This window comes from Hyperolius riggenbachi, chromosome 3 (genome assembly GCF_040937935.1).
Source record: "Hyperolius riggenbachi isolate aHypRig1 chromosome 3, aHypRig1.pri, whole genome shotgun sequence".
Lineage (NCBI taxonomy): Eukaryota > Metazoa > Chordata > Amphibia > Anura > Hyperoliidae > Hyperolius > Hyperolius riggenbachi.
In genome coordinates this window covers 39,260,660-39,283,058 of record NC_090648.1, presented here as the reverse complement: position 1 = coordinate 39,283,058, position 22,399 = coordinate 39,260,660, and the positions used below count along the sequence as shown (strand labels likewise).

Below are 22,399 nucleotides of genomic sequence, written 5' to 3'. Positions count from 1 at the left end.
GACTCAACCTCTGATTTGGGTAGCATAGCGATATCTGCCTGCAGGCAGAATGTAGGGCTGGTTGAGATGGGTGTTTAAACTAGCAACGGTGGCATCTTGCTCAGGCAAAGTCAAAAGCTTTTTTGCTGGTGAGCAGAAAAGCGTTTGGGATCCTTTTGGGCTTCCCAGCGTTTAACTGTTTCATCACATTTTAACTCCCATAGATGAACATGTAGGCACCGCAGTTAGCTGATCATAGATTCTACTTGTATAAGGTTCATTTTTTTTCTTCAGGGAGCAACCTTAGCTTCATGCTTCTGATGGTGGAGCAAGCTCATGGCCACCGCAATGCATGCTGGGAGATGTAGTCCGTCGATGGCTTCAAACTGTGGTTGCTCCCTGGGAAATATGGCAAATCCCATACACAGACGGTGGGCCAGAGGAGAAGCCCCGTAGGTAAGGTGCCTGCTTATCACCTCAACCCCCTTGTCCCACCCAACGACACACTTTATTATAAATCTCTCTTATGAGGAGGTTCTGTTGATATGACTACATCAATGAACTACATCTCCTGGCCTGCAGTGCGGTGGTCTGAAGCATGTGACTCCACCACAGTAGCTTCAAAATGTGGTTGCTGTGGTTGTTCCCCGGGGAACATAGAAAATCCCATACAGACAGTGGGCTTCAGGTGCAACACCCATAGTTATGGTTCCTATCACCTCAACCCCCTTGCCCCCACCCACCGGCACACTTTATCACAAATCTTCCTTATGGGGAGGTTACTTTTATATTTTTTTATAAACAGGTGCTTTAAGGTAAATGCAGTAATATATTTACATAGTTACATAGTTACATCGTTATTTTGGTTGAAAAAAGACATACGTCCATCGAGTTCAACCAGTATAAAGTACAACACCAGCCTGCTCCCTCACATATCCCTGTTGATCCAAAGGAAGATGAAAAAACTCTTACAAGGCATGATCCAATTAGCCCCTAAAGGGAAAAATTCCGTCCCGACTCCAGATGGCAATCAGATAAAATCCCTGGATCAACATCATTAGGCATTACCTAGTAATTGTAGCCATGGATGTCTTTCAACGCAAGGGAAGCATCTAAGCCCCCTTTAAATGCAGGTATAGAGTTTGCCATAACGACTTCCTGTGGCAATGCATTCCACATCTTAATCACTCTTACTGTAAAGAACCCTTTCCTCAATAAAAAAGCTAAAAACGTTTTTCCTCCATTCGCAGATCATGTCCTCTAGTCCTTTGAGAAGGCCTAGGGACAAAAAGCTCATCTGCCAAGCTATTATATTGCCCTCTGAAGTATTTATACAACTAAAATAAGACCTTAGGTTTATTTTACCTTGGACTCTTAGTTTGGTGCCATTCCCATACTGAATATCATCTGCAAATCCATTACCTATACACAGCTTTATCACCACAATGCAGTAGAAGGAGCTGTTATCAGCCATCTGCACATCTTCTATAAAGAGGTCCAATGTTCCCGTTATAGTTGCTCTCTCCTTGTAGTTGGGATGAACCATTTCCTGGTGGGGGTGGTAGGCATATGGTCCAGTTTCATTGCCTACCCTCCAGTACACACTGACCCGCACAACTTCACTCTCTGTAATTGGGTCATCTATGGTGTAGGAGCAGTTTAGGGTTACTGAACCTCCTTCTTGAACTGTTGTCTCAGCATGCTGATAAACAGAGACTGATAAGGATGTATAGCCTGAAAAACAAAGCAATGGAAGCATTTTACAAGTACAGTATAACCTTGGGTGGAAAGTAACTTGGATTGAGAGCGCTTTGAAATACAAGCAAATATTTTTGTGAAATTGTGACTTGATATACAAGCATTGAAAAAATATATGTGCGTCACGTCATCACAACTGAGACGATAACTCTTCTCCCTTCGGAGCTGCAGGATTGTACTTAATTGTACTTAAAGAGACACTGAAGCGAAAAAAAAAAATGATGATATTATGATTTGTATGTGTAGTACAGCTAAGAAATAAAACATTAAGATCAGATGCATCAGTGTAATTGTTTCCAGTACAGGAAGAGTTGAGAAACTCCAGTTGTTATCTCTATGCAAACAAGCCATTAAGCTCTCCGACTAACTTAGTCGTGGAGAGGGCTGTTATCTGACTTTTATTATCTCAACTGTTCCTGGACTATTTACTTTTTCTCTGCCAGAGGAGAGGTCATTAGTTCACAGACTGCTCTGAAAGAATCATTTTGAATGCTGAGTGTTGTGTAATCTGCACATATTATAGAATGATGCAATGCTAGAAAAAACACTATATACCTAAAAATAAAAGTATGAGAATATTTTCTTTGCTGCTAATCTTCTAGTAATTATTCATAGTACACAACCAATTCATTATATCATATATTTTTTTTCGCTTCAGTGTCTCTTTAAAGCGGAACTGCAATATAGAAAAAAAAAATAAAAATAAACATACCAGTAGATTCTAAATTATAAACTCTATCTTTCTGTATGATTTTTGCCGCTCCCCGCTGCTGCAATCACTGTATTTTGTAATTTTTATTCATTTCCTGGTTTCAGCCAAGATGGTCGCAGTGCCTGATAACTTCCGGGTTACTGCTCCCTGCACTGTACATTCATTCCTTCTGATTCCCCAGCGTTAGGCAATACATCCACCCTCCCTCCACTCTGCATTCCCTCTGATCCCCCAGCCAGCGTTAGGCTGTAAATCCCCCGTCCCTCCACTGATCTCCCCCCTATTGTGGGCAGTGTCCCTGGCAGCGCTGTGAATAGGGCAGGGGGTGATTTACTCACGGAGGCTCTTTCCAGTGATGACAGAGTATTCTTCTCTGCATGCAGCTCTGGGCTATTGTAAACAGTACACGCGGCTGACTGTATACAATAGCCCAGAGCTGCATGCAGAGAAGAATACTCTGTCATCGCTGGAAAGAGCCTCCGTGAGTAAAACACCCCCTGCCCTATTCACAGCGCTGCCAGGGACACTGCCCACAATAGGGGGGAGATCAGTGGAGGGACGGGGGATTTACAGCCTAACGCTGGCTGGGGGATCAGAAGGAATGCACAGCAGAGGGACGGGGGATTTACAGCCTAACGCTGGCTGGGGGATCAGAGGGAATGCAGAGTGGAGGCAGGGTGGATGTATTGCCTAACGCTGGGGGATCAGAAGGAAGGAATGTACAGAGGCCTGTCTCCTCCTCGTTCATGTGTCATATCAGCGCTCACGCTGCGCTGAAGGAACGAGCGTGGAGTGGGGCGGAGAAAGGGTGGGGACCTGGCCTGAGGGGAAGTAAACCATTTTGCAGGGAGAGGAAAACTGACTCGTCTGCCTGATTTTAGCATCGACTTATAAGTCGATGCTGTTTACCGGCAGAATCTCGGGATGGAGAGAACACATAAAGAGCTCCATAGGGCGCACAGAGGTATGTCATCATTAAAGGTACATACCCATATTATCACATTGTATTAAAAAAAGATCCTTCAGTTCCGCTTTAATCTGAGTGCAGAGACTGTAAAATGTCACATTTCCATGAAATCCTCAAAAGTAAATGTCACTGGATAAGTTCCCTGTTAAAGGGGCACTATGGCGAAAAATTGTAAAATTTAAAATATATGCAAACAGACAAATAAGAAGTACGTTTTTTCCTGAGTAAAATGAGCCATAAATTACTTTTCTCCTATGTTGCTGTCACTTACAGTAGGCAATAGATTTTGGGTTTGTCCATTGGATTCTGTTAGTTATAGTCTTGTGTACATTTTCATTTTATACTATTTACTATAAAGGTTTTTGGATTGTGAAATTAATCAACTGGGTTTCTATTATTTCTTATGAGGAAATTTGCTTTGATATAAGAGTGCTTTGGAATGAATTATGCTCGCAAACGAAGTTTCTATGTCAGGCCTCTATGTGGTTATATACATGCATATCTGAACTATCTTCCTATAAAATTTAAAGAGGACTGCCTCATGCTAATTGGTGTGAACGCAGTGGATCCCCCAGGAACGCCAATTGGCGTTAAGTCCTGGGGGCGTGTTTTGCAGGAGATCGTGCGCGCCGAAGTGCATGTATCTCCACTTGAATGATGGAGCTCCGCTCCGTCATCAGTCTCCCAGCGGCGATTGCTGCTAGGAGACTGTTAGCCCCCTACACTCTCCTAGGAGTTCTGGTTCACCATGAGCTTGCTGGGCAATCTGTAAAATGAGGCCTAACATTTCATCTAAAGGTGTCCATATGCTTATACATTTTCCCGATAATTCCTGGTAGTTTTGTTCACTGGGAGTGGTGGCAGGAGATTGATGGCCCATAGCATTGCACTGAACGGAACAGGGCAATACGGTGGTTCAATAGTTATTCAATAGATTTTATGCGGACATCTATTGAATATCATACAGGCAGTGCATGGCAGGTATAAATTCCTCTCCGATCAGATTTCAATCAGAAGGGGGACTATCTTGTGGGCAGAATGGGTGGACATGTACTATTTTGGGGCCACCTTTAGTGGTGCACATACACATGGCCTGCAGAAACCGCTTGGTGAGCTTTGTCAGGAAAATGACCAATTGCACTGGGTGGAAGAGCTGCCTGTCATGGCCCCGCCCCATCCTGAATCATCTACTTCCTGCTCTCTTTTCATCCATCCTCCTTCTTTATTCAGATCAACTCGTATGCTACGTAACTGCAACATGTTTCACTGAACAGGATAAATTGCTTAACTTAGGAACAGAAAATGAGCTGACTTTGTACCTCCAATGATCACCATTGTGATTTGTTCACTTAGTAATCTTCCACTTTTGGTAGTATTGACCTCACAGCAGTAATATAGATAATCAAACGTTTTCAGTTTATGTATTCGAAGTGAAATATCTTGCGGGAAATTGACCAATGAGAAACGGTTATTCACAACATCTGCATGTTTCCACGTATGAAGTATTCTTGTATGGTCATCACATGTATGAGGCGTGTCTGGAATATACCAGGTGACTTCCTGTGCAGGGCCAGAGTCCTCCTCAGGGTAATGACACGGGATGAGGACCTCTTCACCAGGAACACCTATCACTTCATCCAGCTGAGTAACCGACACCCCATCTTTATGAAGAGAAAAGAGTAAAATCGATAAAAGTATACTCAAACTATAATTTCCTCAGTAGAGAGGATCAATGCAATAAAACTAATTTTGAGTTGATGCAGATGTATGGAACTGTTTAAAGATGCCCAAGATGACTACGAATGTAAGACCGAGAAGAGGTGGGGGGTGCATCGCTCCTCCCATTGACCTCTGTCCCCCTCTGTTCTTTCCTAAAAACCAGCAAGAGCTACTTTTGGGGTGGACAGGTCATCAACAGCACGGAAGCGGTAGACCTGGTGGCGCTCCCAAAGATGGGAGTGATCTGTACATGTACACTTCAAGTCACAATCAATGACGTGCACCGCCGGGCCTAGCACTTGCGCACTGCTGTCGTCCTGGCCAAAGCAGCCTCTGCAGGCTTTTAGGACAGAATAGAGCAATTAGCCAGACACGCTGATCTAATTGCTGTGATCACTAAGACACTGTATTATTAACCTGATAAATCCCGAGAAATGCATTGTTTGTTTGTGGTGTCCAATAAAACTTTAAAAACCCATCTAACGAGCAAACACTGTTCGTTACTATACCAGCAATTATCCTAACACATCAGTGGGAAACCTCCTCCCCCTTATATTTTCACCCAAATAAGGCTCTGCTCACTCACATTGTCCAGGTGAAGCAAGCAATTTAATTTGCCAGTAACAGCTGAGTAATGCCAGATGATAAGAAACGTATGTACACTCGGAATTGGATATAGCCCAAAATATTATTTAAAGAGGCCAGAACAACAAATTCAACAAATATATAAAACGAACCTCAACCTAAAAAACTGTGCGCTGTGGGGTGGGGGTAGACATAGAACATTTATTTACCTATGGAGGGCTGCTCTCTTTTCTCTATATGGGGGCCACCATCTTTTCTGTCCTTGTGTTGCTTTACCGCATACTGAATTAGCCGCGGTGATGTCACATGTCCCTGACCACCGCAGTGGGTGCTGGGAGATGTAGTCCATTCATGTGATTTTGGCTCCTGACTGGGAGATGTAATCACATGAGTGTAATACATCACCCAGCATGCATTGTGGTACCAGAGCATGCACAACATCACTGTGGCTACCCCCCCCCCCCCCACACCCCACATCATTTACAAGCCTCTTTTAGGGGCAGGGTTGTTACCTATACTGTATTTGTTTAACCACTTCGCAACCAGACCTTGTTTTCCCCTTATGGTCCAGAGCAATTTTGACATCTTAGCTATGTCCCTATTTAATCAGCCATAACTTTATCCCTACTCACGACACATAAATGTTCTCTATATCGTTTTTTTTTTCCCAAGACAAACTAGACTTTCATTGGCGGGTATTTTTTCTCCAAAAAAACGTTGTTTTCTATGCATTTAAATGGGAAAAAGAGGGAAAAAATGAATGAATGAAAAATGAAAAAACTGTATTATTTCTCAGTTTTTACCAATTCCAGTTAAAAAATAAAAAGTGCTACAGTAGGTAAAAATCATGCCACCCGTGGCAAACAAAATACTCCAAGGAGACTCTCCCCCCTCATCCATGCTAGCTTCCTTACTCACAGTAATACCCAAGGAAGGGAAGGACCCTCAACTCCCTCAAAGTTACCGACCTATTTCTCTCCTAAACTCAGACCTGAAAATTATAACAAAAGTCATGGCCAATCGTCTTAACCCTATTCTAACCACGCTTATTAATAATGACCAAGTAGGTTTTATCCTAGGACGCCAAGCTGGGGATAACACCAGGAAAGCAATAAATCTTATCTCACTTATGAGTCAGAGTGGCAGGCCTTCTCTGCTCCTGAGTTTGGATGCAGAGAAGGCCTTCGACAGACTATCCTGGCCCTATCTATTCCGAGTACTAGAACATCAAGGCTTCAAAGGGCCCTTCCTCTCTTTACTTAAGTATTTATACTCCACACCATCCACTTCCATTAAGCTTCCTTTTGCCCCTACACAACCCTTACGAATACAAAATGGCACTCGCCAGGGATGTCCCCTTTCCCCCTTATTGTTCACCATAAGCATCGAACCTCTAGCCTCAGCTATTAGACTGAACCCGAATATACATGGGGTTCGACAAGGCAAACATGATCAAAAGATATCTTTATTTGCGGATGATGTCCTGCTCACAATCACACAACCCCTTATCTCTCTCCCGACATTGCACTCCACCATAAAAGAATATGAATCCCTCTCAGGTTTCAAATTAAACCAAGATAAGACAGAAGCTCTCCCTATCAAAATACCCCCCACCCTACTGTCCTCCCTTAAAGCTCACTACCCTTATAGATGGAAAATACACGCCCTCAAATACTTAGGAATAAACCTCACACCTACATATTCCACACTATATAAACAAAACTACCCTACACTCATCCAGACCATTCTTAAGGACCTACACAAGTGGACAGCATATAAAATTTCTTGGATGGGGAGAATATACTCTCTAAAAATGAACATCCTCCCACGCCTCTTATACCTATTCGAAACACTGCCAGTCCAAGTCCCTTCAACCCAACTCTCCAAACTACAAACTGAGTTTTTCAAATTCATCTGGAACCACAAACACCCGAGAGTCCACAAAAATATACTCCTTTCCCCACGAGAATCAGGAGGTTTGGCAGTCCCCCACCTGAAGCTTTACTATCAGGCCACCCACCTTAGACAACTTACCGAATGGACCAGCCCAAGAGTTTTTACTAAATGGGCCCTAATAGAGGCTACAAGCATCCTACCAACCACTTTAGCTTCACTTATCTGGTCACCAACTCCTCCAAAACTCCCCCCCACTATTACACTACCTACTATATCCTTCTCAGCTCGCATATGGAGGAACACTATGTCTACTGCCAAGCTTAGGTCCACTCCCTCCCCGCTATTCCCAATACTTGGAAATCAGTCCTTTCCCCCTGGAATCTCAAAACAATTTATGGCCCGCTGGTTCAATCTGGGCTTTTTTAACCTTAGAGACTGGATTAATCCTTTAACGGGTAAAATTTGGGATAGAACAGCACTAGAAGAAAAGACCCAGTTCTCCCCTCAGATGTACCTAGAGTACTACCAGATCAAACACTTTCTCCAAAAAACCACCAAGGGGGCAAACGTAATCCCTTCCTGGACACATTTTGAGCGTTTATGTAACTTTAGAGGACACCAAAAAGGACTGATATCACAAATTTACTCTCTTCTTCAGACTAAATCAAATTCCCTCACCCCCTCTCACCCTTACATGGCTAAATGGGAGTCCGCTCTCTCTACTTCTATCACGTTGGAGGACTGGACAGACATCTGGGAAAATGCTAAACATAGCTCCATCTGCACACAAATAAAAGAAAACATATACAAGATCCTCTTCCATTGGTATCTCACCCCAGATAGACTCTCCAGAATATACAATGGACCCTCTGATTTATGCTGGAGAGGATGTGGAAATAAAGGCACCCTAGCACATATATTCTGGTTCTGTCCTCTCATTGATACATTATGGAGAGACATCCAATCTTTGATTCAACATGTCACTGACACTTTTATCCTTCACGATCCCCTTTATATGCTACTGGGTAAAACCATACCTGGTGTCCCTACACATTCTATGCGTCTAATTACCCACATCCTGACAGCCACCAGACTCTCCATAGCAGCCGCATGGAACCAAATAGCTCCACCCACAACCTTAGAGATAAAAATTAAAATTACCTGGTATAAAACTATGGAGAAAATGACAGCCTCTCTGAGAGACTCCGAAGACAGATTCCATAAGATCTGGGACCCATGGACTTTTAACTCCTCAGATTACATACCCCCTTAAAAAAAAAAAAAAAAAAAAAAAAGGGGACCCTGACCACCCACCCTTCTCTAAAATGAGCCGGTACCCTATTTACCCTGGGGTTTGCCAGGAAGCTGATAGGGGACCCAAACCTTGAGTCTCTAGCCATGCCTCCCCATACCCCACCCGAAGTGGATATGGATCCTGCCTTGGCAACACCACATGAACATGATATATAGGTTGCCCCAGACCACAGCACTGCCAGATGAAGATAACGATCTGTAAGATGAATGAAGCTTGAGCCCAGAGTCAGAAGTCTAGTTTTATAGGCAACTGTCCTGTGATGTCAATGGTGCAGCGTGTTTGCCACTTTTATTATCTAGCTGAGTAGAACATATGCTTAAATCTTTTTGGGATGCTGAAGGAGACGAATGGGCTTTGGAGTGAATGTGGTAGTTGAGGGAAAAACAAATCCCCATATCATCCCCTCTATACCCAATACAAGGACTCTATACAATCCTCTCTATTAGGCCCTTCCTTCCCTCTATCTCTAAATAGAACTAACCTCATCTGAGGTAACTATCAAAACTGATATGCGGGATATCTGACCATCGTGACCCACTTGGACCTGTTGTCCATCAGTTCTTTATTTTCAATTGTTGCTATCTGCTGATTATTTAGCTGGTTGACCTTTAATAATAATTAAACTCCTCTCTCCCTTATCCCTATTACACTACCCCCCCCCCCTAATCCCTCCCCCCCCCCTCATACCCCTCCCTCCCTCCCCCCTCCCATATACAAGGCTGTCTACTTCTTTAAAGAAATAGGTATATTATTAAAATCCATCTCAGAGAAGTAAACAATTCTACGAGCCACATGAAGACTGGCTGAAGAACTTTTCACCCTAAGACTCTTACATCACTGACTCTTAAATTTTATATGATTTGTAAGTTAACTTCCAATCTTCTAACGGTCTTTGTGTATTATTTAATCTGCTTAATAAAAATCAGTGTTACTAAAAAAAAAATCATGCCACCCGTTTTTGTCCCCCCAGTATAGATAGCCTGATGTGTTCCCAGTATTAGTCCACCCTGTATAGCCAGATGTGCCCCCTGCATTTGCCACCCCCAGTATAGATAGACAGATGTGCACCCAGGATTAATTCCCCTCATTATAGTCAGATTTGTCTCCAGGATTAGCAACCCCCCATTATACCCAGATGTGGCCCCAGTATTGGGTTGTCCCCTCCCCTGGTAACCTAATGTGCCTCTATTATCAGAGTCCCCCCCTCCAGTTACCCAGATGTTCTTTAGTGAAATGTACCCCCCTCCCTTCCCTTTCCGATCTCCTCAGCCCCCATTTTGATTGCCAGATGTGCCCCCCTACTCAGGAAGCCCCCACCATGTCCAGATTGCTAAAAAAAAAAGCAGCTGCAAGGAGTCTGTCTCACCTCGCTTCGTTCCCACGATCACCCTGCAGCCGGAGCCTTAATACACTGCTCTGCACTTAGCCGCATGTTGCCAAACATTTGGGGCCCCAGCTTGATGACATCATCAAGCCAGGACTGAGATATTCAGCATACCTCCCAACATTTAGGAAAGAGAAACCGAGACATTAAGGCCACACCCCTAACCACACCCCAAATACACCCCTAGTCCCGCATTCCATAAAGAATGTTTAAAGAAATTATTTAAAAAAAAAATGATCGAGGCGCCAGCCGGCAATATAAGATGAAGAATGCCAGTAATCACAATTTATATTCATTCGTACCTCCCTCCCACACTCCCTCCGAATGTTCCCCCGTGTCCTTTGTTTGCAGAGTATAAAGTGCGCAGCGGAGCGGCGTTCATCTTACCGTTCATCCTCGCCGGCATCTGGCTCTGTTGGTTCCTGCTTCCTGTGACGTCACAGGAAGCAGAAGAAAGCTGATGCTGGTCCGACGAGGATGAATGGTAAGATGAACGCCGCTCCACAGTGCACTTTATACTCTGCAAACAGGGGACACGGGGGCACATTCAGAGGGAGGGTGGGAGGGAGGTACGAATGAATATACATTGTGAATACTGGCATTCTGCATCTTATATTGCCGGCTGGCGTCTCGATCTTTTCTCCCCGCTCTCTGCCCATTGCCGGCAGCCGGGACATAAGGGGGCCACATCAGGATTGCGGGAGAGCCCCCTAAAATCGGGACGGTCCAACAAAATTCGGGACTGTTGGGGAGTATGATTCAGCATCACGAGGCTGAATGCAGAGCGGTGAATCGAGTCTCAGGCTGCAGGATGATTGCAGGAACTGGGCGAGGTGAGATAGGCTGCTTGCAGCTTCTTTCTTCTAGTGATCTGGCCACGGAGGGGGACAGATGTAGGATCACTGTAGTTGGCTGCTGCAGTGATCGTTCATCAATGAGAGGGGGGGGGGGGGACTAGTTTGCTTAAAGGGAACATGTTTCCTTACACCAATTAGTACTGCAGCTGAAAGTGCCAGGGGGCATGCACGGAGCCTGCCCGATCGTGCACAGCTGTACTGCAGGGGAAAATTGTATATCTACGTCCTTGTGGCTTAAATGAAGTCACAGTGGATGTAGATATACTGTATTGGTGGGAAAAGTGGTTAAAGGAAACACAAGGGGCTTGATTCACAAAACGGTGCTAACTGTTAGCATGCTGTGAAAAGTGCTTCGCGCAAAATTTCGTGTAATAACGGTTATCTCGTGCAAAAATTCACGTTCACGCGTTAACGCCAATTTTTCGCACGTTAACGGTTGCGTTTGCTCAATAAATTTGCATTAATGTGCAAATGCGAGAGTTAACACGTGAAAAATTTGCGTTAACGCACGGACACAAATTTTTACATGCGATAACCGTTTTTGCATTAAACCCGTTTTTTCACGCGAAAACGCGCAAAAAGCCATGTTAACAGCCGTGCTAACAGTTAGCACCGTTTTGTGAATCAAGCCCAAGGTGAAAATAAGCTGATGAGATAAACAGTTATATCTATCCTTCACCTAAAAAATGACTTTTTGAGGTCTCCCACTGTTGTATTTTATATTTAAATATACTTTTTAAGTTTTCACTAATTCATTGTCTCTGTTCAATGACACATTCATTTAAGCATGACAGAGCTAAAATCGATGCACCATTTCCCCTTTTTATCTCTGTTCTGCCCTCAGAAGCTATTTCCTGCTAGAAAAGTGTTTTATGGTTGTATTAGTAAGAGTTATGCTCTAGTCTGAGACAAGAAGAGGCAGAGCGCACTCAGGGGAACAGTACAGCAGTAAATTGGGTGAATTCAGAATAATCTCACCTCTAGAAGTTGCTGGCGAACCTGTACAGGAGTAGCTAGCATGTAGGCTTTTATCCCTCTAGCCAGGGATCAGGCACAAAGGCAGCTGGATTCCTCCTTCACTCGGATGGTTGTTGGCAGACAGCGAGCGGCTCTGAGGTTGTACTGTCTGTGTGCGAGTCCGCTATATGCGGTTGCACAAACAGATTGTGGTGGATTTCAAAGCATCAGCTCCAGGAGTGAGGGATCTAAAAGCAAAGCTCCACGCTGCTCCATGAGTCTTGCACAGGCAGTTCACGGGCAGTTGGAGTGGTAGTGAACTCTTTGCCTGATGAAAGGAGGACTTGGTCTCCTGAAACGCGTTGCAATATATTTTAATAAATCTTAACACTATACGGCAGCCGCCGTTTCTTCTTTCCTACACACATTGCTGCATTACAATCAGACTACCACTCCAACTGCCCGTGAACTGCCTGTGCAAGACTCATGGAGCAGCGTGGAGCTTTGCTTTTAGATCCCTCAATCCTGGAGCTGATGCTTTGAAATCCACCACAATCTGTTTGTGCAACCGCATATAGCGGACTCGCACACAGACAGGGTGTACAACCTCAGAGCCGCTCGCTGCCTGCCAACAACCATCCGAGTGAAGGAGGAATCCAGCTGCCTTTGTGCCTGATCCCTGGCTAGAGGGATAAAAGCCTACACGCTGGCTACTCCTGTACAAGTTCACCAGCAACTTCTAGAGGTGAGATTATTCTGAATTCACCCAATCTACTGCTGTACTGTTCCCCTGAGTGCGCTCTGTCTCTTCTTGTCTCAAACACAGATACTTTTGCCACCGAGGTGGATACCAAGAGCAGCACCTTTATCCTTCCCCTCTTCTACCCTGCCACACTGATCGCTCCTTCTGTTTGCTGGAAGTAAACCGCCTGCTTCTTTCCCAAATATCTTATGCTCTAGTCTGACATAGTCCCAACCCAGGCGGAAACTGTCACTTGCATGCCTGATGTTTAACTCTTTGAAACAGAGAAAGAAAAAAAATGGGGGGGGGGGATAACTAAATTATGCAGACAGGGTTTGGCAATTTTACTGGTGTTTATGCAAACAATGTAATAAGTGTTGCACTCTAAAGGTGGCCACTAACGATCCAATCTTTTTCATCCAATTTTACCAAATCTATGTAGTATAAGGATAACTGAGCGAATATATTGAATGCATAATTTAGGCAGTTCCCTTATACTACATAGAAATGGTAAGATTGGATGAAAAAGATTGGATCATTAGTGGCCACCATTAGTACAACTTGCGTCATGTACTCAACATGGGTGTTTCAAGTGTAGCCTGCATGGCACAAACAGAATGGCAATTTTATTATGGATTAGTGATTCAGGGCCATAGACTCAAAGTTACTCTGGGTGTCTCCAAGAGTCCCCGCATAGTCTACCTACCTCTGCTCTGTGATATTGTGCCTCTCCTCGCCTTCATTGCGTGACTAATAACTGATGACTTAAAGAGACACTGAAGCGAAAAAAAAAATGATATCGTGAATTGGTTGTGTACTATGAATAATTACTAGAAGATTAGCAGCAAAGAAAATATTCTCATATTTTTATTTTCAGGTATATAGTGTTTTTTCTAACATTGCATCACTCTATAATATGTGCAGATTACACAACACTCAGCATTCAAAATGAGTCTTTCAGAGCAGTCTGTGAACTAATGACCTCTCCTCTGGCAGAGAAAAAGAAAATTGTTCACATAGGCCTAGTGCACACCAGAGCGGTTTGGCTGCGGTTTGCGATCCGCTTGCGGGTGCGGATCCGCTAGGGTAATGTATTTCAATGGGCTGGTGCACACCAGAGCGGGAGGCGTTTTGCAGAAACGCATACTCCCGGGCTGATGCAGATTTTGGATTGCGGAGGCGTTTCTGCCTCAATGTTAAGTATAGGAAAACCGCAAACCGCTCTGAAAAATGGCACTTCAGAGCGGTTTGCCAGGCGTTTTTTGTTACAGTAGCTGTTCAGTAATAGCTTTACCGTAACAATACATGAAATCTACTACACCAAAAACGCTTCACAAAACCGCAAAATGCTAGCTGAAACGCTACAGAAAAAGAAGAAAAAGCGTTTCAAAATCTGCTAGCATTTTGCGGATCTGCTAGCGGTTTTTGGTGTGCACCAGGCCTAACACTTGAGTTAATAAAAGTCCAGAAGACAGCCCTCTCCATGACTTTGAAAGTCCTAGAGCTTAATGGTTTTTTTGCATAGAGATAACAACTAGAGTTTCTTAACTCTTCCTGTACTAGAAACAATTAGACTGATGTATCTGATCTTAATGTTTTATTTCTTATCTGAACTACACATACAAATCATAATATCATCATTTTTTTTTTTCGCTTCAGTGTCTTTTTAAAAATGACCTGTAGTGGAATTTTTTTAGGTCCTGAATATTAGAAGTTTGGTTTTGTCATTAAAGTGTAACTGTGGGGCATAACATAAAAAATCAAATCTTTATTTTTATCTGGTTAACAAGTAATAAGGATGCTAACCAGGCAATCCAAAAGTTAAAATCACTATTACTTTTCTTGTTCATAAATGATCATTCCCCAGTTTATAAATGTAACAGAGTAGTGCGCTCCTTAGAAATTATTCCAACAGGGAACTGTAATTACAGCACAACATAAATGCCAGATCGTATTTTGAACGCTTAGACAACGGTTATAATAGGTCTAGCGCTCAACAAATGTAATAAGTCCCACTTCAATGGTTGCAGTTCATGAACTGTAGATGTCTCTACAACAGCAGCAGTTGTGTAATATGCTCACCAGATTTCCAGGCTAATCAGAATAAGATTATCAATTACACTTTTGGCCCGGCCAGCAAACTTCCTTCTGTCGGCAAACTTTGCAGTGGCTCCAAGAAAATAGAAAGAAAACACTCCTATGGTGTGGTATGTTCACAACAGTTTAACACCTTGGGCCCTATGCAATTACCAAACTCGCCAGCGCTAAGTGCTGCCGAGTTCTTAAATTAGGCGTCAGCAAGGTCGCCTAATGCAATTGCATTTAACACCCCCCAGGGCGGAAAAGAACTCGCTTGGGCGATATAATCGCCCAGCAAGTTCCTTTCCCCCTATGCAATTGCATTTTGCACCGGCAAACATAGGTGCTAACTTTTCACCTGCTCTGAGCAGGCGAAAAGACCTATCGCTGCTGTCAGCGGGCTGATTTTGGCATCTGGGAGCCTCCTTTACTAAGGAAACCCCAGATGCCAGTGATTTAAATAGGTAAAGGAGTCAGTTTTGACTCCTTACCTATTTAAAATGTAACAAAAAAACATACCTCCATCGTTCCCGTCTCGCCGCATGTCCCACGCCGCTCCTCCGCTCAGCTCTGTGACTGTGAGTATTCTTGGAGCCGGCAAAGCAATTTTGAGTATCCCGCCGAGGCTCCCCATTCGTCCACTAGGTGGCCCAATGAGAATCATCCTGATTCTCATTGGTCCAATTAGAATCAGGATGATTCTCATTGGGCCACCTAGTGGAGGAATGGGGAGCCCCGGCGGGAGACTCAAAGATGCTTTGCCGGCTTCAAGAATACTCACAGTCACAGAGATGAGCGGAGGAGCGGCGTGGGACATGCGGCGAGCCGGAACGATGGAGGTATGTATCTTCTGAAGGTCCCGCGGTAGCGACGAGCGGCAGAAGGCGACGGGCGGCGGGTATGAGCCTTGCAACGATGCGCTGGCTCTTGCGACGATGCGCGCGCATCTTCCCGGGAGCGAGGCAGCAGTGTTGTGGTGCTGAAGGACAGCTCCACAGCACAAATGCCTCACTCCACATCGCTGGCCACACAGGAGCATCGCTCGGCGAATACCTAGTATTCGCCTGAGTTATGCTCCTTTACGCAAGGACATCGCTCAGGTGAAACTGGCAATTGAATTTGCCGGTAAATCCTGAGCGATGTGAGGAGATAAGAAGCTCGCATGTTTTCAGCTTCTTATCTCCTCGAATTGCATATGGCCCCTTGAGTGCTCCCGCACACTGCACCATCACATGTGTGAACCCACCCCTCAATAGTATATAGGCCTCTCACCGGATTATATGGCTGACCCAAAAAAGACCAGCTTATTGCGCTTATTCATACAGTATTCAGAAGCTTCAAACTTCCAGCACCGCCACACGTGTGAACCCACACCTGAATGATATTAACCTCCTAAGTGATATGCCTGACACTGTGTCAGGCATGCCGCATCAGGGGTTTTGCTGACCTCAGGTGTACTCCAGTCTAAAATTAATAGCTTTAATGGCTTCATTGTAAGTTAGCTAGCACTAGGCTAGCTTGTTTAGGTCGCTGGCACCCCTAGATGACCCGCGATCCAGCTGTTATATACATTACCCAACCTGGATCCAGCGAACGGCACAGCCTCCCTGCACAGCTCCGGTCTCTCTATGGGGAGGATTGCACATGACGTCATGCACAGACACGATCCTGCCCATAGAGAGACCGGAGCTGTGCGGGGAGGCTGCGCCGATCACTGGAGCCAGGCTGGGTAATGTATATAACCGCTGGATCGCGGGTGACCTAAACAAGCTAGCCTAGTGCTAGCTAACTTACAATGAAGCCATTAAAGCTATTAATTTTAGACTGGGGGACTCAGCAAACAAAACCTCTAGAGCAGCGTAATGCTCAGGAGGTTAAAGCCTCTCACCAGATTGAATGGCTGACCCAGCACAGACCAGCTTATTGCACCTGTTCATCCAATATCCAGCAGCTTCAAAGTTTCCAGCAGACCTTCAAACTCAAAAGGATGCTTCCATAGCGTAATAACGTTTATTCAAATAAACCATTAAAAGTAGTGCACTTACATTTCACAAGTTAAAATGTGCATATAATCAAACAGCAACACATGTAGTTAGCATCTCCCGTCCTGCTAGGCTCCGCCCGACTAGTTTCGTTGGTATGACTCATCATAGGCATGATTCCCCAGTTTACCTGACTCTTATTTGGTACACTGCCGCAAAAAGGAAGTTGCAGGGCATGCTGGGTTGTCCTTTTTTGCTTCTCTACTTTCCCCTCAGACTTAACTAATGCAGCCTGATTGGCTGAAGCCTCTTTCCCTCCTGTTTTCCCTTCCCACACTTCTGTTCCTCTCTGATTGGCCAATATTTCTCATGCTGAGACAATGCACTTTCTATAGTGCAGGGTGGGCAATGCATACACAATCAGGCAGAGGAGAGTAAGGGAGGAAATGATATAAGGATTGGCTTTAAAATAGCCACAGTTAAAATGGGAAATGGTAAAAGGGATTTTCTCTTTTTCTACTGTAGTAAAATCACTAAAATCAAAACATGGACAGTGCAATACATATGTTATGTAAGTAGAGCAAGTATGTATCTACTTATAAATGTGTTTTTTTCTGAGATAGTATGGCTGACAGCTCCTCTTTAAAGAGGCCCCGTAGTGACATATAGTAGAATGCAGATAATTATTCAGGATACCCACTTTTACAGTAATTTTCCTGGTTTTAGCATCAGAAACACTTCCTATAACTATATATTACTGTAGGTTGAATGTAGCCCCTCCTTCCCAGTGATGCTTTGCCTAACCTGATTAACTTTGTGGAATTCTTTCCCCCGCCCCTGAGCATTCTGGGAGACCAGATATATTTTGTACTGGCTTAGAAACTCTCAGTAGCCAAATATTTCATAGACATCCTCTGCCAGGACTAAAGATGTTGCACTCTATGATACATTTCAGAATGTAAATCGGGAAGAAAAAAAAATTACAATGGGCAAACACTGACCTAATATTGGAAAAATATTGTAAAAAAAAAAAAAAAAAAAAAAAAAAAAGATATTTTATTCACTATGTTATTTTCACTACAGTATGCTGCCTTTCTGTTCTAAAATGTCATAAAATACCCATTTATTCCAGAAAATGCCCAGGAGGGATGTGACATTTGTGTAGTGGAAGATAATACTGGGATTATGAGGGTACATGAAAAAAAGGCACCTGGAAAAAAAGGGCACTGGTGATTGCCACTAGTAGAATATCGGTAAATTAGCAATATTTACTACTGAATTTCAATAGTCTAATATCGGTAATCTTTACCGATATTTTGCTATCTCTGAACCTAACCCTAATTTCACACAGAACCTTTCTTCATAGGGGTGTAGCAATAGCTATAGCAGCCATAGCAACTGCTATGGGGCCCTGGAGAAGAGGGGGCCCAGGTGGTATTAGATGTGCTGCTCACTTTTAACTTTCCTTTGTTTCTCCACTCTCTGATCTTGGTCTCAATTCTGGAAGCTATGTGAGGTAAATATTTTTTTGTAGGTAAAATACCTCATGAAGTATTTTCCTCTTTTTTTTTTTGCAATTCTGAAAGATTATTCTCCATTTCCGAACATGAGGTAAAACATGAGGTAAATGCAAGAAGTGAGGTAAAACATGAGGTATTTCAGCAGTAAGCATGCAATAAATAAATAATAGTAGTCTTTAATTGTCTTCCATAAGTTAGGATAGTCTTTGGAAGATGTTTGTTGTTTTTATTTTGAGGGGGGGGAGTGTATTTGATTATGTAGCAACCTATGCCAAGTATATTTATAGGCATCCCTTATTAAAAAAAAAAATCCAGTAAATATTTTGGGCTTAATTCAGTAAATGGTGCTAACCCAGTTAGCACGCCTAAAAAGTTTGGGCGTGATAACTAGGGTGCTAACTGGGTCAGCACCGTTTACTAAATTTACATCGCGCGCAAAGTCCCACACTAAAAACTTTGCGTGCCCACAGCGCGGTGTGCGCGAAATGTCGCATCGCGGTGCAACGAAAACGGTGCGTTGATGCGCCTATAAGGTCGCATTGCGTGCGACTTTAACGTCACATGGTGCGACATTAAGGTCGCACCCAATGCGACCTTATAGGCGCACCGGGTGCGCTGTTTTCGCGGTGTGCGCACAAAGTTTTGCGTGCGGGACTGTGCGCGCGATGTGAATTTAGTTATCACGCCTAAAGTCTTTAGATGTGAATTTATCATGCCTTAACTAACTTTAGGCATGATATAGGGCTTTTCACAGGCGTGCTAACACTTAGCACGGTTTACTGAATCGAGCCCTTTGAGTTTTATTTCTACTATTCTTTTCTATTACACAGCCTGAATAGGAACTCTACTAAAGCAGCAATAGGAACTCCACTAAAAACTGCAAAATGCGTACAAATTGACTTTACCTCCAGGTACAGGCAGGTCTTAAACTGATCGGTAAATTATGTGCTAACATGCTCCCTAATTTCCATGAGAATAGTAATTTCCAGTAAATTACCTCATGAATTACCTCAATTTACCTCATGAGATAAAACATGACTACAAACTATGAGAATTGCTAAATGTCATTACCTCATGAGGTAAATTGCCTCACATGAGGTAATTTGTTTGATAACCCTACCAGAATTGAGGCCCTTGTCTCTTAGCCCAAGGACTACACACAGTGTACATTGCTTGGGAATGTAAATTGGCCAATCAACTTATATCCATAGGGGCAGGTTGCTAAAGAGTACCTAGTTCTGAGGGTCGCATGAAAATGTTGCTATGAGGCCCGTCATTTCTAGCTACGCAACTGTTCCCTCTACCAATGCCTAACACAGATCCCTCTCTCTACCGATACCTAACACTGAAATGTCCCTCTACCTAGCCACCCCTGCACCTAATCCTTACCCCCGACCCCTCCCCCCCCTTTTACTGGTGGTGCCTAAACCTTAACCGCCCCCAGAGCTGTTTTTGGCAATGAGGGTACATTTGGGCGCAACGAGGCACCCCATAAAATAGTGGGTGCCGAGTTTTTCCACTATGTAGATTGCGGCTTTGCATAGCAGAAAGACCCGGCGCCTGCTAATGTATTGGGTGCCTCCCTGTGGCAAAATCTCCACCCATTGCCACAAATAACGGCTTTTAGAATGAGAGCCTAAAGCGGCACCTTTTTACAAGGCGTCTGCGGGCCCTTTTTTTTTTTCCTTTTTCAGATTATAAACCTATGCTGTAAGTCCACCTTTTCTACAACATAGGAATTACACTACAGACCAAGGGAAGTGGATAACTAGATAAAAAGGTATACAAATATGTTCACTTCCTATTAATATGTAGCAGTTACCTTTCCTATATTAGCAAACAGCAGTGGAGTAACTTTGTGGTTCAGGTTCAGATGGTTAAAGGACAACCAAGGTGGCATGTGACATGATGAGATAGACATGTGTATGTATAGTGCCAAGCACACAAATAACTAGGCTGTGTCCTTTTTTTCTTTCTATGCCTGAAAAAGTTAAAAATCAGGTATGCAAGTGGCAGTTTCTGTTTGGATAGGAACTGTGTCGGACTGTAGCATAACACTCACTGATAAGTAATTACAGACATAAAACACTTTCTGGGCAGTAAATGGCTTCTTAAAGCATAAAAGAGATAAAAAGGGTCAATAGTTCATAGATTTTAGCTCTGGTGAACTTCAATGAATGTATCATTGAGCAGAGACAATGCAAGAGAAAAAAAACTTAAAAACTAGATTTAAATATAAAATAAAACTGTGGGGTAGCTAAAACAATCATTTTTAGGAGAAAAAAGATAGATACTATTGTTAACTTATCAGTTTATTTTCACCTCAGATGTCCTTTAAGGGAACAGAAGTACAGAGAGAGTGGGAGGAGCAGTCTATAAATCTGCTGCCTATGACTTTGTTGGAGATATTTGGGGGCTAAAGACTAAACATTTTGCAGTTGAACTGTTATATCTTCTGGAGAGATAAGCAATTACCTCTCTTTTTTATTTTTTAGTAATATTTTAAAACACTAAAATAGAACACAGCATCCTACCCATTATTAGTCAGACCTGCTTTGGAGGTAATAGCTTTTCAGATTTCAGTCTATCGTACTGCAGGAGAGCGACCATCCAGCATCTAGCAGGACCTGGAGCACCAAGCAGGGACAGTGAATTCCGTGCAGGCCTATATGGTGGTTACAGGAACTGGATGGGTGGATGCATAATACAGGGAGTCCCTGAGATACAAACAACTTGCCGAACCTGTCTCATTTTGTTGCACACTCCTTCCTGCGCTACCCCAGCTTAGTGTGTGAATACAGAGTATAGTGCAGCAGAAGCTGTGCTCTCACCTCTCTGTTGGGGTCCAGTGTTGTGATTCCACCTGTCCACTCGCCCTAGTGCCCAGCATCTCCTACCATATGTACAGGGATTACACGCTACATGAGGAGAGCCAGCACTAGAGGGAGCAAAAAACAGACAGGATAGTCACACAGGCACAGCGCTGGACTCCAGAGGGGAGGTTAGAGCACAGCTTCTGCTGCGTTATACTCTGCCTTTATATACTGGACTGGGGGAGCACAGGAGGAGGGTGGGAACAGATAGTGGGACAAGGGGACAGAGGGAGGCAACCACAATTTTGAGCATGTGGAGAAAGACCATATCCACGATGACTCGACTGGGTCAACGTGGGTCACCCTCCAGAAAAAAAAACAAAGGACCACTGGATGTAGTTGCAAAGGTAACCCCATAGGCTCTCTGAAACAGAGATACACAGCACAGACACTGACTCATATTGACCTGAGGAAGCTGGAAGGTCCCGTGAAACGTGTTTTTTTTTTTTTTGGGTGGAGCATAGAAGCAAAAGCTAATCCTCAACCGCACCAAACTGGTGTATAATTGAATATCAAAACAGCATCTTCATTGAACAGCCACAACTGAATTAAAAACACTTAAAATAACAAAGCTATGCATGGTAGGGCAATCAGCGATAAAATGTCAAAAAAAAAGGTTCACCTGAAGACACCCAAAAGGGAAACCACAAGGGATCCAATACCCAGAAAAAGCAAGACGTTTTAAATCAGGATGATACAATCAGGGGCGTAGCAATAGGGGGTGCAGAGGTAGCGACCGCATCGGAGCCCTTGGGCCAGAGGGGCCCCGAAGGGCCATCCCTCAACTACAGTATTATCTCTCTATTGGTCCTGTGCTCATAATAATCCCTTCTATAGATACTTTGAACAGTGGTAATCATTAACAAACTGTTTCCCATCCCCTTCTTGCACCTCTGACACTGTAGTTTCCATTGGCAGGTTTTGGTGCGCCGTATCAATTGCTATGTATAGAGTGCTTGCGGGGCCCCATTGCAAAACTTGCATCGGGGCCCGCAGCTCCTTAGCTACGCCACTGGATACAATTTATTGGCTATCTAAAAATGAATAAGGATAAACAAGCTATCGGCCTTGCAG

At 43.7% G+C, this 22,399-nt stretch overlaps 1 protein-coding gene across 2 annotated transcripts in view; it reads right to left on the bottom strand.

Moving 5' to 3' along the window:
* The window catches only part of LOC137562551 (uncharacterized), a 44,925-nt gene that overhangs the window by 5,173 nt on the left and 17,353 nt on the right, over positions 1-22,399 (bottom strand). Inside the window, exons 3-4 of one of the 2 annotated variants that reach the window (XM_068274003.1) lie at positions 4,736-5,077; positions 1,345-1,713 (exon numbers count right to left, since the gene is read on the bottom strand). In XM_068274003.1, coding sequence (XP_068130104.1) covers positions 1,345-1,713; positions 4,736-5,077 — 711 coding nt within the window. The remainder of the gene's footprint in view (positions 1-1,344; positions 1,714-4,735; positions 5,078-22,399) is intronic. The other variant, XM_068274004.1, reaches the window with a different exon arrangement.